We start from the raw sequence: 16,237 nt of genomic DNA, 5'->3' as shown, positions 1-16,237 counted from the left end.
AGAAAGGAACATCTATTGCTTGCTTTGCCTAGCTTCACCAGCTGAAATCAAAATCAGGTGATAAATTAATCACAGCATTCAGAATCAGATAACCATGGCAGATTTTGCTGGGTGGTCTGTATTTAGATATGGATTTCTTTATTTACAGTCTTCTTCCTCCCTCAGCCTCTTGCTCAGGCTTGTTTAAACAAGAAGTCCTTGCTGTCTTTGATAGCTTCCTAGCAAGACTTAGAAAGCAATGAAATACTGCGTTTACTTTTCACAGATGCTGCCTTCTTCTCATCTAGATAGTGAATTTTTAACAGATGGGCTTAAAAGAAGGATTGCTCTTGACCTTGTTTTGCTCTTCATTCACTTTTCCTAAGACATTGCAAGATCATTGTCAAAGTTTCCATAACTTCTGAGGCCCAATATCTGTAAAATAACCCAGCTGCTGTGGGAGAATAAATGGCTTCCTGCGTCTGCAAGCCCAACTTTTAGTTAGAAACTCACGTTTTGCATATCAATGCTTTCTTCTTTCTCTGCTTCTGTTCTGTTCTGCCAGCTAAAGCAGTTCATTGGAACCTCTGAGTTGTTCATTTGCTTTATGGAACTCAAAACACTGGAGGTCTGATGGTGTCTTAGGAGTTTGCTAGAGGTAGCTCTTGCCGAGTTTTAAAAAACAGAAATCAGTCCTTTTGGAAGTGAGATTTTTAAAATTAATTCCATTATGCAGATAGGGACTGTTAGAGCTTTTTCACTGTTTTTTTTTTGTTGTTTTTTTTTTTTTTTTTCATTCGTTGATCCTATTGGCCCCTTATTTAAGCAGTTTTAGGGCTTTGTGATGCTGAACATGTCTCAAATACTCAGCCACAAGAATCACCTGTAAGAGTGCTCAGGACTTGAAAGAGTAGGTGCTGAGTTTCCAGATGTGTTTCATTTCTTAAAATTGTGGTGGAGGAGGAGGTTATCAGAGAAATCCACTGAAAGTTTTTGAAGTTTGCAGTAGGAATGTCTTGAACATAGACCCTTGTTTTGAGTGTAATTGAAGGAAGGCAAGTCAGTGTAAATACCACCGCTGGGCTATATTCTTTCCTCAGACAGACTGTTCAGACACCATTATGGAATAAATTCTGCCCAGGAAAGGGAAGGTACAGCTTCACAAAAATTCGTCTAACTCTTTTGCTTACACCAGAAACTTCCTCCCCTAAGAGCAGAGGAGTGGTGTGGATTCACTAATGAGCAGGGGTGGAGCTTTTCCCAGTAAGTCTTAGCAGTAACTTTTTCCCTCACCATAAGAATGACAAGGTTTTTTCCTAAACATAAAAGTACATTACCAGGTGGTGGTGCTGGTGGTGATGAGTTTTTGGAGAGAAAGAACGTAAGTTTTTAAGCTCATTCAGTTGTCTTTTTCTGCTGAAGTGGTTTGTCCCCCTCCTTTTACCCCCACCATTTAGCTTTCCCTGCTCCTGACACGAGAATTTAACAAGCAAAATTAAAGCCTAAGGGAAAAGGGGATCCAAGTCTGTATGCTGTCAGGAGGGAGTTACAGATAGGCAGCAGTAGGGTGGAAGTTTCCCTGACAGACCTCCTCGTCTGTTCATCACCTCTGGCTATACAGCACACCCGTTCTCCTTGGGTGGGCTGCCAGGAATGGCACATAGCAGTACATACCTTCACTGGGGCCCCAGCCTACCAGCCTGGCTCACGTCTCCCTTGCTGCCTCCAGCACAGACTGCCATTCTTCTGTCTCTGTTAACAGTTGCAGCAGCAATAATATTTTTAGGCTGTGCATTATGAAAAGATGCAAAAAACGGAGCATGTTTCTCAGGAAGTGACCAACATTTTTTCCTGATTAATGGCATTTTTTTACTACTCTCTGATCTCATTTCATTGAATGCCTTCATTTTACACCCTTGAGCAGGCCTCATTTTATCCCTTCTAGGACTAATCTTATCTTTGTTGGGTTCTGAAGGAAAAGTTCTGAGGCCCTTTCCTCTCCCATCTGACCATTCATTACTGAAGGGGTGAGAGAAGGTGCCCTATCCCCAAGGATCCTAAGCATGCTTTCAGCTTGGGTGCTGCTAAGATTTCCTGTACTCTGGAAGCTCTGCTACCACAGTTTTTTGTTGGTGCTTTTCCGGTGAATGTAATTGTTACAGATTGTGGGTATTGCCACAGTTGCGTTTCCAATACATTCCCATTCTCAGCCACCAGATGTCTAAATGGTGTTGGGAGGGGAAGCCGAGGCTGATTCATCAGGTCTGAGATTGAGTCACCCCTCAACAATTCTTCCTTCGCTCTCCTTGTCAAGTCACAGGACTTTTTTGATGGGACAACAAATTTGGTTTGATACAAGAACAGTATTTTCTGTATTAAACTGTGAAAACTGAGAACTGTTACATCCTTGAGATGCTGGGGAGAGGGTGAGGGAAAGAGTCTGCAATATAGAGGAATTACGGTGTTAAGCACTAGGAATCTACTTAAGTAGAAATCAGAATGGAGAGGTTTGTTTAAAAATATTTTGCTTGCTTGCTTGCATCCTCAATTTGCTATTACATCAACGCTGGGATGGCACAGTGGAAAATATAGTTGCTCTAAAAAGAGATGCCATGTTCACAGGCAGATTTACTCTGTGTGCTTGGATTAGTTTTGATGCTTCTTAAAAACATCAAATGTGAATATAACTAATTTTAATGGCATCTCTACCATACACTTCAGTATTACTTTTTTAGGCTTAGCGGCATTCAAGCATCAAGGATGGTTAGGGTCTAGAAAGGGAACTGATAAGGCATGAAGTATTTGCAGTTTATGGAGCAGGAACAGAGGACTTTTTCTTTCAGCCATGCTGGGAGGAGTAAGAATTACTGAGTCAGGCCTCAGCTGTTCTTTCCAAATCTCAATAAATCTTAGCTGATCCTTGATAGAAGATCTTGGTTAGACACAACTAATTATTCATGTTTGGGTCATTCAACCTTCTCTGGTTTAGCAGCAGTAAAGAAAGCAGTTGTATGAACTAGGTCCAACAAACACCTTGCTTGCAACAGTAGCCATTTGGGGTTTTTTGACAGATTCAATTAATTCTAGAGAGGATCAAAAGGAAATCACTTAATTTTAAAGTCTTGGCTATGACCTTACATACCTTTCTGTGTGGGTATGTATAAATCATGAAATAGTCATTGGATCTTTTCTCTCAAAGATGGCTAAATACTACTTTGGCTTTAAGTACAAGGTGAACTCTGGTTTAGTAGTTACATCTACAGACAATGAGCAGGACCAAAATCTTACTTCAGGCAGACCAGAGACAAGAACAGAGAAACATCAATAAAGAAACGCTTTTGTATACAATGTATTTATGATTGAAATGACTAGAAAATATTTACGTAACTAGTTGATTCTGTCATTCTCAGAAAAGTAAAAACAATATCAAGTCTTTCTATTACACTTTGACAGCTTCAAAACCCTAAAAATCATTCAGTATGTTAGTATTTCTGTTTTCACAGATGGAGAGACATAAAAATAAAAATTGCATTATTTAGGCAGTTTATATGATTTATTTGACATGTAAGTCAAGAACTTTTAAAACATGGGTTCTGAATATCACATCTTTTGAGCTGCCAGTTTTTTGAGGGCTGATTTTCAACATCAAAAGGAGCCATTAGTTTATTTTGGAAAGGAGGGCCTATTTATGTCAGATCTGCGCCTTCATTTTTGTAGCCCAGCTTTTGTTCTTTTTTATGACTCTTTTAACCCAAGTGGTTGTTAATTCAGAAGCTATAGGTGGAGGCACTTGATAGTTTATATGATTTCCTTAACATGAAACTGGGCTAGTATTGAGATAGCTATTGCTTATCTTATGAGTAAAATATAAGGATTTCAGGGGGTTTTTTTCACCTGTCGGTGGCTCAACCGTTTTTTTCCCAGTGTCTCTCCTACTCTTATAACTATATTCCAGTCCCATCGGTGCACAGGCTTTCCCTTTGGGATGACTCGTGCTTCTAACAATTCTGCATTACAGATAAATGCTATTAATAATAATGATAGGTGCTGCACCACATATGTTTATGGAGATTCTCTGGGAATCTCTGTGTGGGAAAGGGTTTGAAGTACGGTTTGAAGGGGGGGGCAGTGGGAACGTTGGGTTTTTTCATGATGTAATGTTCACTTTACAAATTAAACCAAGTATTCTTGTTCCAATTTAAGATGTATTCTTGCTCCAGTTTAAGAGTCGTTTTGATAGGCTGGCTCGTTAATCAAGTTCTGTTAAACACAAGCATATTAATACGTAGCTTTACTGTGTGGTGTTGGATTAATTTTGATTCTCCTTTAAAAATAATCCCTGATAAACTCAAAATGTTCCTCTTTTTGGCTAGACTTTTGAGTGCATCAAGTACATAATAGAACAGTTTCATTAAAATTTACTTAAACCTTTATTTAATTTCTGATTTAATAGTGTGCTTTAATGTTACTGTGATGCTTAAATTGCTTCAGACCCCTTAAATATGAGAACTTCAGTTCTAGTTTTAGGTTTGCTTTTGCTTCCACCTTTTTTTACTGTGAGACTCTACATATGGCAGAATCTTATGCAAAAGTATGATTTGTTGGCTCTCTTTTTCCACTTAAAAAATCATCACCGCATCTTCAGGCACAGATGTGTTAAAATATGAATTTTATTATTCAGAGAAATTAATTGACTACAATAGGCCTACCATAATGAAATGGGAATGTAAAGGTATATTTCAGTTTCCTCAGGGAAAAGCTTGAAAGCATCTGATGGGTTGACATGATAAATGGGTGAACAGATGAGAACTGAAAGGAAGTTTTATGCTTTGTAAAGCTGATGCTCTACATGAAGCTTAGGAATGACATCATTTCTCCTATGATTGATCTCTAGGCAGCAGTTGTGGTGGTATTCAACTTTGCTATGGTTCTGCTGATCTTTCCTGCTATCCTGAGCATGGACCTTTATCGTCGGGAAGACAGGAGACTGGATATATTCTGCTGTTTTACAAGGTGAGAATGTGTGATTATTGATGTATGAGGTGCATCCTTTTTGTGGACACCAGTCAATGCTACCGTTTCTTGTCAGGAGTGGGAGTTCTCCGTTGCAGCAGGGTCAATATGTTATTATTATGATTTCATTGCTGGTTACTTACATTTGCTACTTTGTTTTTTACCTGACTAAGGGGAATCATTAGAATACCTGTCTGTGTCTGTGTCTCTCTCTCAGTCACTCACACTCTTCCCTTCATTGTCACGATCCAGTGAGAGCGAGGAACATGTCAGTTAGATTTCAGAAAGGGGAGGTAAAGCAACTGAGGGTGAAGTCCCATTGCTGTTCCTTAGCTAGCTTACTTTTGCCTAATTTAATTTATTATATTTGTTTCCAAAACACCAGATTGGTCTCATTACTCAGTTTTCATTATCCTTAAGTGCTGAATAAAAAACTTCAGTCATAGATGATGTTCGTCTGAATATAGCCTTTACGTGATCGATTGTGATAAAACACTTAAAACCACTGTGATTCCACAAGATACTATAGTTAAAGATTGTCAATCATGCTACTGTCATAAGAATATAATGGCAGCATAGGGACTATCACTACAGCACATCTTGCTGTTGATAATGATGAATACAAAATTAAAGGATACAATTAAGCATACAGTCAAGTTTCCTTGGCCAGGAAGGATGCAGTGCGCCAGTGGATCACTTCACCTGCCCCCAGCCAGGGCACAGCCTTGCAAAGATTGTGCTGCATACACACAGCTAAGCCAGTGAATTCAAACTCGACATCCTGTCATCTAGTTGCTCAGTTTGCTCTGTCACAATCTGCATCCTGACAGTCTGATAACAATTGGTATGTGTGCAGATCAGCTAATACAACCACATAGGAGCCTGATGTAGTTTGACATTTTAATTTTAATGTCAAAAAGAGAAAGCACTTTCCTAAATTTGTTTTTGAGGGACTAGTTAGAACAGGGAGTTGATCCCAAGCCAGGACTCCTACTGTCTGTTTCTGATTCGGTCATAGTTTCTAGTGGATTGTCCAATGTGCTTGAATTTTGGATCCCTGATTCTCAGAAACACAGGGCAATCACACCTTCCGTTTATTCCTTCATCTAAAGTTGCATGAAATGTGTATCAGGATTTGGGCCTATTTACGTATGAAGAAATGCAGTTAATGAGAGCTCGTGTTGTTTAGCTAGGCAACATTCTGAATTCCTCTTGTTTTTGTAGTATTTGTCCACTTGGTGAAAAATCTCTGATACTGTTTTCTATCATCAATTTGTGTTTCTCTTTTACAGGAAGAGGTTTGTCTCAGAATTACTTTTTTTTTTTAATAAACGAGGTATCTGTTATGGTCTTGCATAGACTAAAATAAAGGGAATGCTTCAATTACCTCTGTAGTTTTTTCTCTTCATGTTACCCGTCCTTCCTAGGAATTAATCCTTGCATATGTTTACTTAATTTTTAAAACATTCAGTCAGTATATGGCAAGTGGTTTCAACCTGCCTCCCAAAAGTCTGAGATCCTATCCAGAAGGCCCAAATATTATTTAACAATTACTTTAATGGTTCTAAACAGAAGAACTCAAAGTGTCATGTGTTTACATTTTGATCTAAATAGCTTAATCCTCAGCATGGGCACGTAGACGCAAACTCACACACGTATTGTGCATCTGGAGTGTGGGCAGCTACTTGGCTATTGACATGATTAGAATGTGTAATTAATGGAGTGGTGTGAGTAGATGTCAGTGTCTTCAGACAGATGCTGGTTCCTTCTTTCCTGAGCACAAGAAAGGTGTACATACTCCCAGAGGTCTACACTTTGAACTATGTCTGAGGAATGTTTCCTAAAGGTGCCAAATAAAATTCGTATCGAAGGGTTACACAGTTAATACAAACCGTCTAATAGTAGTAGATGCAGTCTCAGATGGAAGCAGGTTATTCTATCTAGTCTGATAAAGATCCATCTGAATGTGAACAGATGTTTTTCTCTTCTCTTACAGTCCATGTGTCACTAGAGTGATTCAGATTGAGCCTCAAGCGTACGTGGAAAATGACAATACTTGCTACAGTCCTCCACCCCCGTACAGCAGTCACAGTTTTGCACATGAAACTCAGATTACAATGCAGTCTACAGTGCAGTTGCGCACAGAATATGATCCTCATACGCAGGTGTACTACACCACAGCAGAGCCTCGCTCAGAAATATCTGTGCAGCCAGTGACAGTGACTCAAGATAATCTTAGCTGCCAGAGCCCAGAAAGCACAAGCTCGACGAGGGATTTGCTTTCCCAATTCTCGGACTCCAATATGCATTGCCTTGAGCCACCCTGTACGAAGTGGACACTGTCATCTTTTGCAGAAAAGCATTATGCTCCGTTCCTCCTAAAGCCAAAAGCTAAGGTAATTGGGGAGCTATTTACCTGTTTTTCAGAAATAGACTTCTGCCTTGCGCGGTAATAAAAATTTTTTCAAATATAAGTTACAAGTGAGGGTTTTGGTAACTTTAAGTAACAGAGGCTCGTGAATAGTGAAACTAAAGGCACTTTTAAACTTTATTATGGTAAATGTCTCATCAATGGTGCAGAACCCCTTCAATAAAGCACAGTTTATCTTAGCTTTGGCGTATGTCTGTGTATGAATAAAAAAAAGAATAAATAAAAGCTTTGAAGTAGACTGGTGGGTGTTAATTTTGAATGTGGCTTTGTAGTGTCACATTATCAGTTGTTAGTTTCTTTGGAAAACTAAAACAAAATGCATTTCCATTTTCTGTTGCAGATTGTGGTTATTTTTCTTTTTCTGGGTTTACTTGGACTCAGCCTTTATGGAACTACCCGAGTGAGAGATGGACTAGATCTCACAGACATTGTACCACGGGAAACACGGGAATATGACTTTATTGCCGCACAGTTCAAGTACTTTTCGTTCTACAACATGTATATTGTGACACAGAAAGCAGACTATCCAAATGTCCAGCACTTACTTTATGAACTTCACAGAAGTTTCAGCAATGTGACATACGTTTTGTTGGAAGAGGATAGGCAGCTTCCCAAAATGTGGTTGCATTACTTTCGAGACTGGCTGCAAGGTAAGAGGGAGTTGCATGAACTTTTCTTAGTTCTACAGTAGTAACGACTTGTTCATACTCACCTCTGTGAATATAGTCACACGGTTAAAGACTGTGAGCAGGAGGGAGAAAGCCTAGGTGCTGATCCAAACTCAGACGTTGACTTGCTCTTTCTCTAACAGGTTGCTTAAATTCTTTGTGGCTAAGTTTACTCCCCAGTAAAACAGTTTTGAAGCTTCAAGAGATTATATCCAGGAGAGGCCATCTCATGCCATTAATTTCTAAGCAGCTAATGAGAAGTTCTGCTTTATAATTAATGGCTAAATCTGGCCCACTGTCTTGGGAAGATAAATGTTTGCTGAGTGTTTTGCGAACAGTAAATGAAAAGTCCCCGTCCAGCAACGTATTTTGGCACAGGCTTGACTTTCAGCACATGAATGATCCTGTTGGCTTCAGCTGGGACTGCTGGCATGAAGAAAATTCAGTGTGGTTTGTGTGTTTTATTGGATTGGGAACTTACTATACATTCTAGATTTCCAGACAAGTATCCTTACTCACTGTGGTGCTGCTTTTTCTGTGCTGAGTTGTAATGGGGCAGGGGAAGATGAGAGAAGATGGCCTTTCTCACCTTAGGGTGATAATTATATTGAAGTAAGCTTATTAAAGATACTATAATTTCACATGTTGAGTCAAATAACTGTTTTGTATTTAAAATAAATCATACTGTTGCGTCTCAGCAGATTTAGCAGCAAACATACTCTGCTCAGGAGTACTTGTGTCCTACTTCTGTCATTCTGATGGGAGAATCTCCAGGAAGCTTCTACCAACAGAAAAATAAATTGTACTGACCTAGTGAGACTGTAAACTTTAACCATAACTGTTTACAGATGACCAGTGCAGCCAATGATTCTTAAGAAAGCATGTAGATAACTGTCAGATTTGGGGTATTTTATTCCTTCTGAAAATATGTCGGGCAATATTAGGAAAGCGTATGCATTTAAGTGACTCAAACAAAATGATCGAGTTCCCTGTGTGTTTAATGCACTTGTAAATGATGCAAAGCAGTATTTCACTATTAATTAGCTTTGCTTCTGTAATGGTTTTTAAGTATATTGGATCCATTCATTACAGTCTACTTACTGGAAGTTTTACTTAAAATATTTTGCTCACATAAGCATATTGAGCTGTAAGGGAAGGTATTACTGGCAGGAAGAAAATTCAACATAGCTTAGATGTTTTGCTGGATTGGAACATTACTATACTTTCTAGATTTCTAAGCAAGCATCTTTGTACGTGCTTTTCCAAATTCTCTTGTGCCTCTGCTGTTTATTTTATTTCTTTTGTGGCTATTTTTTGTTTGTTGTTGTTCCAAAACAGTAGGAAAAAATATGTCTGGTGTCCCTTCTTCCACCTTCCCCCCCACCCCCAGACCTGTGAGGGAGACTGAAATCTGAGATTGTGTTCAGGATCTTCACATACTAGTGTTGAACCTCAGCTCAGTCTGCCAACAATAAAGTCGGGAAGAGGTGCCCTTGGATCTGCTCCCTTGCTGTGTTCTAAAGTATGAAATGCTGGAGGCTAGCCCACTTGGTATCGCTCCCAAGGATGCTCGCATTCCCATTGCACATTTCTCAGGCCCACCACATACTTTGCCGAACCTCTTCCACTTTGGATGCCTCTTTAATCACCTCCTGGTGCTAAGGACTGTGTGGCCCTGGCCTGCACATCCCCTTCTCTGTGCTGTATGCCCATGCTCATATGCGGCCTTTCCAGATCTGCTGTTCTCTTTTAGGGGCGTTTCTGTTCTCTTCTTGTGGCCCGTCGTTACATTTCCCCTTCCAGCCCACATTAGCCTGCCTGTCCTCCTTCCTTCTCCTCTGCTTTTCTTCCCCTAGAAGAGCTGTGAGTATTCCTGGTATTCCAGTATACCCTGACAGGGTATTCTGACAGGGTGCATGGAGCTGAAATGTTACACTGGAACCACCTGTCAGGGGGACCTCAGGCAGCAGTGACTTGTGATGGTTCAAGTGGACATGCCAGCCCTGTGATGGAAGGTGCATTGCTTGGCCTGTTGATCACCTGCAGCTTTAGAATGAATCATTATGATTACTAATGAGCATTTAGGTCTGTGTTCATACCCCTTCGTCCCCATCTTCCCCAAGAGGGGCACAATTAATACAAACCAGCTGCTTTGTAAAGACACAGGGCTGTCTTTGCAGAGTGTGATACTGCATTCACAAAGCTGTAAAGAAGGATATTGAGATGTATCAATAGAAAGAAGTTATGTTTTAAAATGGTACAGGGCATAGATGTAGCAGGGGGAACTAAACTGTTACATTAAAAGCTGCCACACTTGTTAGGGAATTATCTCAAGGTGCAGACACTAACAGACAGAATAATACCTGAACATTACTAACTGGGGCTGATGCTGAGGGAGTAGAATGGAGGGAAGGTGAAAACAAAATTTACAAACAAGATACAGTTTTAGGCTGGATTCAGGGAGGATCCTCTTTGAAGTGGGAACAGTTCTAGTGGTGCGTTTTTACATGCTGAAGGAGCAGGATAATGAAAGTAGGGACAACTTTGAACCTCATGGCTAATTCCTGCCAACTTGACTGGGAATTCAGTGCTTGAGATTAATGGCTCAAGATGGCCTTCTGACACATGCACATTTGTCTGGCAGAACGAGGGAAGCAGCAGAATGTGAACAAAAGCATTTTTTATCAAGAAGGCGTCTTGGTCTTAGCTGTGCACTAGCAGTGGAGTGACTTCAGCCTAACGAGCTTCTTTTTTCAGAGGTTCCCTTGTATTTTGCTTTTGGTGTCATATCAAGTTAGCATATTTTCTGTTACTAAAAATGCAGCAGAAGAAGAGTTAACACTGATCATTCATTTAAACTGGAAATGTTAATATTATATTTGTAAGTGACTGAATGTAAATGAGGTAGCTTGAATTCCCTGATGGCTTGCAATTAGGCTTGTTTTTGCAAAGTGTAATCTTATCTGGTGTTTCATGGTGCCAGCTGTTCCCATGAGTCAGTAGGAATTCCTTCCTCACCCCCATTCTTGCATCCCACATAATTTTGGAGGATTTTACTTTCTTCTGAAGCATTAAGCCAAAGTGGCTGCTGATATGAAAAAATCCCTTATCTAAGATTTTTAAAATTTCCTTAATTTTTATAACTTTTCTGCAGAAAGAGGTCAACAAGTTACTTTTATCTTTCTGCCCAGAAACATTTAATTAATCCCATTTATAAAAGATTAAATGTCTTTTAAAATCATTGATATAGTTTGTAACAGAAGTACTGTTTGCTTTGAAAGCAGCAACTCTGCTATTAATTTCAAAGTGTAATGGGTAATTTTAATTATTAAAATCTTGAAATTCTTTAGAAATTAACTGGTAGTGGTGTCTTGGTATCCTTTCTGCAGACTTTGAGTTTCAGCATGGTCAGTAATAAAGTAACCCAGAGTGTAAAGTGGTTGAGCCAGCTGAGGAGTGAAGCTGTAAAAGGCCAGCAGGGTTTGAGGCATGACCAAACTTGTGAGAACAAGGCGGGGGGGCAGGGATGCGAGAGAGCTGAGTTTTCACCTGCTGCAGTAACGTTAAAGGTACATGCCGGTTTTTGATGTCCCTTGCTACCACAAATTGGTAATGTCACATGCCAATGGATATGTTTGTTACTGTGTGTCTATGGAGCCCCCTGACAGGTGTGGGATGTTAGTCTGAAAGCTCTGCCGCCACATGCTGACTATGATAGCAATTTGTGTGCTCCTCCTGCTGAAGGGAGCCATTTTTACTGTAAGTCAAGCTGTTCTTTGGTGGTCTCCTTCCTTCCCATGTACTTTTTCGACAGCCTTCTCTTAACCTCCCAAACTTGTCTTTCACAGGTCTGGTATGATAGCACAAGTGCTTTCACCTGGCCACTTTCTGAGAGACTGACATGGAGCTGAACTTGGCATAGGAGGGATGGATTGGTATTTTTGCATGTCCTAAGCAATGTTTCCCCCTCTCCAAGGGCACCAGCAAAGAACACTTTCTTAAAGGGGACCTTGAAGCCCTTTGGTGATGCCAGAAAACCTGATGGCAAATTGTCCTTCTCCTGGGCAGGTGCTAGAGGGCTGCATGCAGAGATCTGGCAGGCTTCTTTCATTGCTTGGTTCGAAGCCTGTTGGCTTCACGAGTGGGTACAATTTGGCAGTGTGAGGCAGTTTTCTGAGGGAGACGGGTTTGTAGATGGGAGTGGGTACTCTGGCCTGGACGCAGTGTCAGCCGGGTGCATTTTCTCTTCCTAGCCAATATGTAATGGTGGTTTTCATTACGGCCCCTCAGCACAGCTGCAAGGTGGGTCGGCAATTTCCTCCACTGCTAATCCCCCGGCTTTTTCCTTCCCTTCCCTGGACGTGCGGTTTGTCATCTGCTTGCACAGAGCCTCGTTGTACTGGGCTGTGGCTTCCTGTGCTAAATCTGATCCAAATTTGTGCTGTGAGGTATTCCTTCCCCCTTGAAGGGTGGCAAGGAGGAAAATAACAGTTGAGAGTGAATAGGTGTTGGCTGTGATCTTTACATGTGCTGGCAGCAGATCCCACGACTTGTATTAGTTGCACAAGTTGAACAGATGGAACAAATTGACAAAATCGTGTTCACTCACGCTGTGCTCAAGGAGCAGCTGAATTGCTGTTTGAAGTTGAAAGTTTGAATGTGTTTTTTTTCCCCTTGTAGTGGAATTCCTGGTTATATTGTAGAAGCTGTTGCCTCAGTGCTCTGCAGTAGCCCAAAACAGTTAATGAGAGCGGTGTGTGTCCTCTTCTATGGCTCAGTGCACTCGGCCAGGGTGTTGGTGAGGCAGAGGGGAGCATGGAGAATGTTTCCCTTCTAGATACTGGACTAAATGCCTCCATTGGTTTTAAGTCCACAGTAGGCAGTAAAGTTGAATGTGGGCTGAACTCAGCCCTTTTCTGTTCTGGCACCATCTGGGTCTGGGCAAGACAAGCTTTGTTTTGAGGAAAGCCTGTGTGAAAGAGGTGATAAATGCAAATATGCTTATGGGGTTTTGAGCGTGACAGTTCTGGAATTGTGGTTCACAAGGAAAACCACTTTTTACTCTAGACAAGCTTAACTGTTCCCCATATACTTCCCCGAGCAGAGTTCTAGATTGCTCTCAAAGGCTCTGAGACTAGAGGGTCCTGATACTGCCCGAGATCTCCTCTTTGCCTTGAGGGGAAGCGGGGTTACACCAGTGCACATTTCATGTGCTTGCTAGCTCAGCACAACATGGGAAGACTCCGAGGCTTCTGCCTTACATTTTCTTGCTTTCCCTGCCTTTCTTTGGGCAAAATACTGGACACAGCAGACAGTACTTTTACCTTATCACACACTCACAGTGAATGAGGAGCCTGAAATTTACGAGGCAGCAGATGGACAATTTTCTTCCTGATTCAGATATGGAAAAGAGTCATTGTCTTCCTACTGAAATTTGTTTCTAGGTGTGATTGCTTACGTGCTTGTTCTGTCTTCCCCTTGCCTCCCTTAACTCTTCAGGACTTCAGGATGCATTTGACAGCGACTGGGAAACTGGGAAGATAACTTACAACAATTATAAAAATGGATCTGATGATGCTGTTTTGGCTTACAAACTCTTGGTACAAACAGGCAACCGAGCAAAGCCCATTGACATCAGCCAGGTACTGAAACAGAGTCCATGCTGGTTTATATAGGAATATACAAGTCATCAGGAGTGGTGGGAGATAAAAATAACACGTCTTAGTCTTTTTTCGTCTTGATGAATTGAATGTCCGAGTTACACTTTACTGCATGGCCTTACTGACTTAGCTGAAGCTGCTTGTTAGCTGCAGTCTGGCCTGTGCTGCAAAGTGTTCAAAATCAACCCTGGGAATGCCTGCCCTTCATTATTACTCATTGGCATGTATTTGGTGCTGCTCCTGTGTCAGACGCACTCAGTTTCCATTAAATTGTTGTGAAAAATGCTTTGCTGCATCCCTGGGTAGATGGAGTCTGGTCCTGTGCCAGACAGAGCCACTGTTAGCCTTGTCACCCTAAGTGGCATTGTTTCTGATTTGAATCAGATTGCCTTATAGGGTTGACCTTTGCCTGCCTTTCTGCTGTGGCTTCGAATCTAGCATTTGCAATTATTTGGTTAGTTCCTACCAATTTATGCAAAACATAACATTTAAAAAAAGATGTTGATGAATGATAGTGGAGGAGACTGAGATTGTTACATGCTGTGTCATATATTCATACCATCATCACTAATTCCAGCTATACTGTTGTAGAACTAAGAATGGCAGTTGTTTGAGCTGCCTGAATAAAATGTCTGGGGTTCTTTTGCAAGGTTATCACAGCGTATGACCGCATTTGCTGTAGCCATTGGTAGGTGGAAACACATTAGATTTCAAACTAGTAAGAACAAATTCTGCAATAACCTAACTCCTTTCCTAGAGTCATCATTGACTTACTGTGCTTTCAGGCAGAAAAACAGTCTTTCTAATGAGCTTCTTGGCAGATCTGCTTATTGTCCTTCTTTTTTTCCTGGCATTAAAAGGTGACAGATTTACGGAGTACGTTGTTCAATGTTACTGTGGTGTGTAAAACACACTGCTGTGTAGCAACATGCAGCTTGCTGTCAGGTCTGAATGAAGCTTCAGCTATGAATTAAGCAAAGAAAGGGAGTTGAAGGGGAAATCCTCAGTGAGATTTTGTTTAGCAGAGTGTACCAGGTACACTGTGGAACAAATGCAATTGGACTGCAGCTGCTGATATCATTTCCTGTGCCTGGGAGGGAGAAAAGTGCGGTGCACCCACAGGGGCTGCGCGCTGTACTGTGCAGTTCCAGAGACAGCTTGAAGACATACAGTTGTTGCATATCCTGTGGACTAATTGAATCCAGATCCTTGGAATCCAGCTTTTTTTTTTTTTTTTTTTAACTGCTGTCACTGTTGTTTTTCATTTCATTAAAAAGACCTGAAACTGGAGCCGAGCCAGAATTTTAAATAAACAAAACAAAAAACCCCAGTAATACTTTTCACCCACAGAGTCCTCTGTCAGAGCTCTAGCTGTGCAGGATTTGGCTACAGAACCCTAGAAGTGTACCACTGCTGTTTACTCCACATATGCATTTGCCCACAGTGACCCAAATAACACAGGGCACTCGTCTGCTTTCTTGACGCTGGGCATTTTCTGAATACATAGGTCATAGGAGGCAAGTGTTAGCAAAATTTATACAGATGTTGTTTTATTTTTATAGCTCTCCTCCATTTACTGGGTGGCATTTCCTTCAGTGTTAACAACAGAGGTTAACTGCACACAGACGTGTATAGGGACTCTTGCCAGGTTTTCTTTCCCCGTCTTTAAATATGTTTCTCCAACTTGGTTGTTTTTCACTCTTGGCTGCAGGCTTTCAGAATTTGGATTTAATTGGTTCAGTCTATTCTGGAACCATCTGCTGATTTAGTGGTTATTATAAATATTATATGAGTACTAATTTATAACCACTTTCCACTGTCACTGTAGATTTTTAGATTTTTTTTTGTTATTGTTGTCAAACAATATTTTACTGATAAGTCACTCCAAGTGAAGCTTCATACTCTTTTGCTTGTCCCCTCCTGTATGTGTGCTGCATCTCCAGGACGTTTGTTGAAAGCTTTACGACAACAGTCCTGAAAGCAAAACTCGTTCTGAAAGGCTTCTAATTTTTTCCGTTTTGCAGTTGACTAAACAGCGTTTGGTGGATGCGGATGGAATCATTAACCCAAATGCTTTCTACATCTACCTGACAGCCTGGGTTAGCAATGACCCTGTGGCCTATGCTGCCTCGCAAGCTAACATCCGGCCTCACCGCCCAGAGTGGGTCCACGACAAAGCAGATTATATGCCAGAAACACAGTTGAAAAGTAAGTAGCATTTCATCTCAATGTCTTATAGTTTATATAAGTTCCCCACTCCTTCCTTCAAGAACCAGTAATTCTGTAGTTGGCTGATGCTGCACAGGGATCAAAAGCATGAACAAGACAATATATTGTGTTACTCGGTAGTCTTCGGAGACCTGTGCACCATTGTAAATGTGGCACCACTGCAGGGTTTTGTCATGTTGAAAAAGTGGGGTTTATAACACTTGAAAGCACTAAAAACTTACAGTAGGCATTGCTTTTTAGTGTCACCTGGTAGTTCT

At 40.9% G+C, this 16,237-nt stretch overlaps 1 protein-coding gene across 1 annotated transcript in view; it reads left to right on the top strand.

Annotated features, from left to right (window-relative positions):
- Nucleotides 1-16,237, top strand: part of PTCH1 (patched 1) — a 66,096-nt gene that overhangs the window by 35,507 nt on the left and 14,352 nt on the right. Inside the window, exons 13-17 of the mRNA XM_086479065.1 lie at nucleotides 4,874-4,992; nucleotides 6,989-7,388; nucleotides 7,764-8,073; nucleotides 13,591-13,733; nucleotides 15,776-15,959. Of these exons, the coding sequence (XP_086335191.1) occupies nucleotides 4,874-4,992; nucleotides 6,989-7,388; nucleotides 7,764-8,073; nucleotides 13,591-13,733; nucleotides 15,776-15,959 (1,156 nt within the window). The remainder of the gene's footprint in view (nucleotides 1-4,873; nucleotides 4,993-6,988; nucleotides 7,389-7,763; nucleotides 8,074-13,590; nucleotides 13,734-15,775; nucleotides 15,960-16,237) is intronic.

The sequence above is a fragment of the Leptosomus discolor genome, chromosome Z (genome assembly GCF_034619465.1).
Source record: "Leptosomus discolor isolate bLepDis1 chromosome Z, bLepDis1.hap2, whole genome shotgun sequence".
Lineage (NCBI taxonomy): Eukaryota > Metazoa > Chordata > Aves > Leptosomiformes > Leptosomidae > Leptosomus > Leptosomus discolor.
This window is presented reverse-complemented; position numbering and strand designations above follow the sequence as displayed.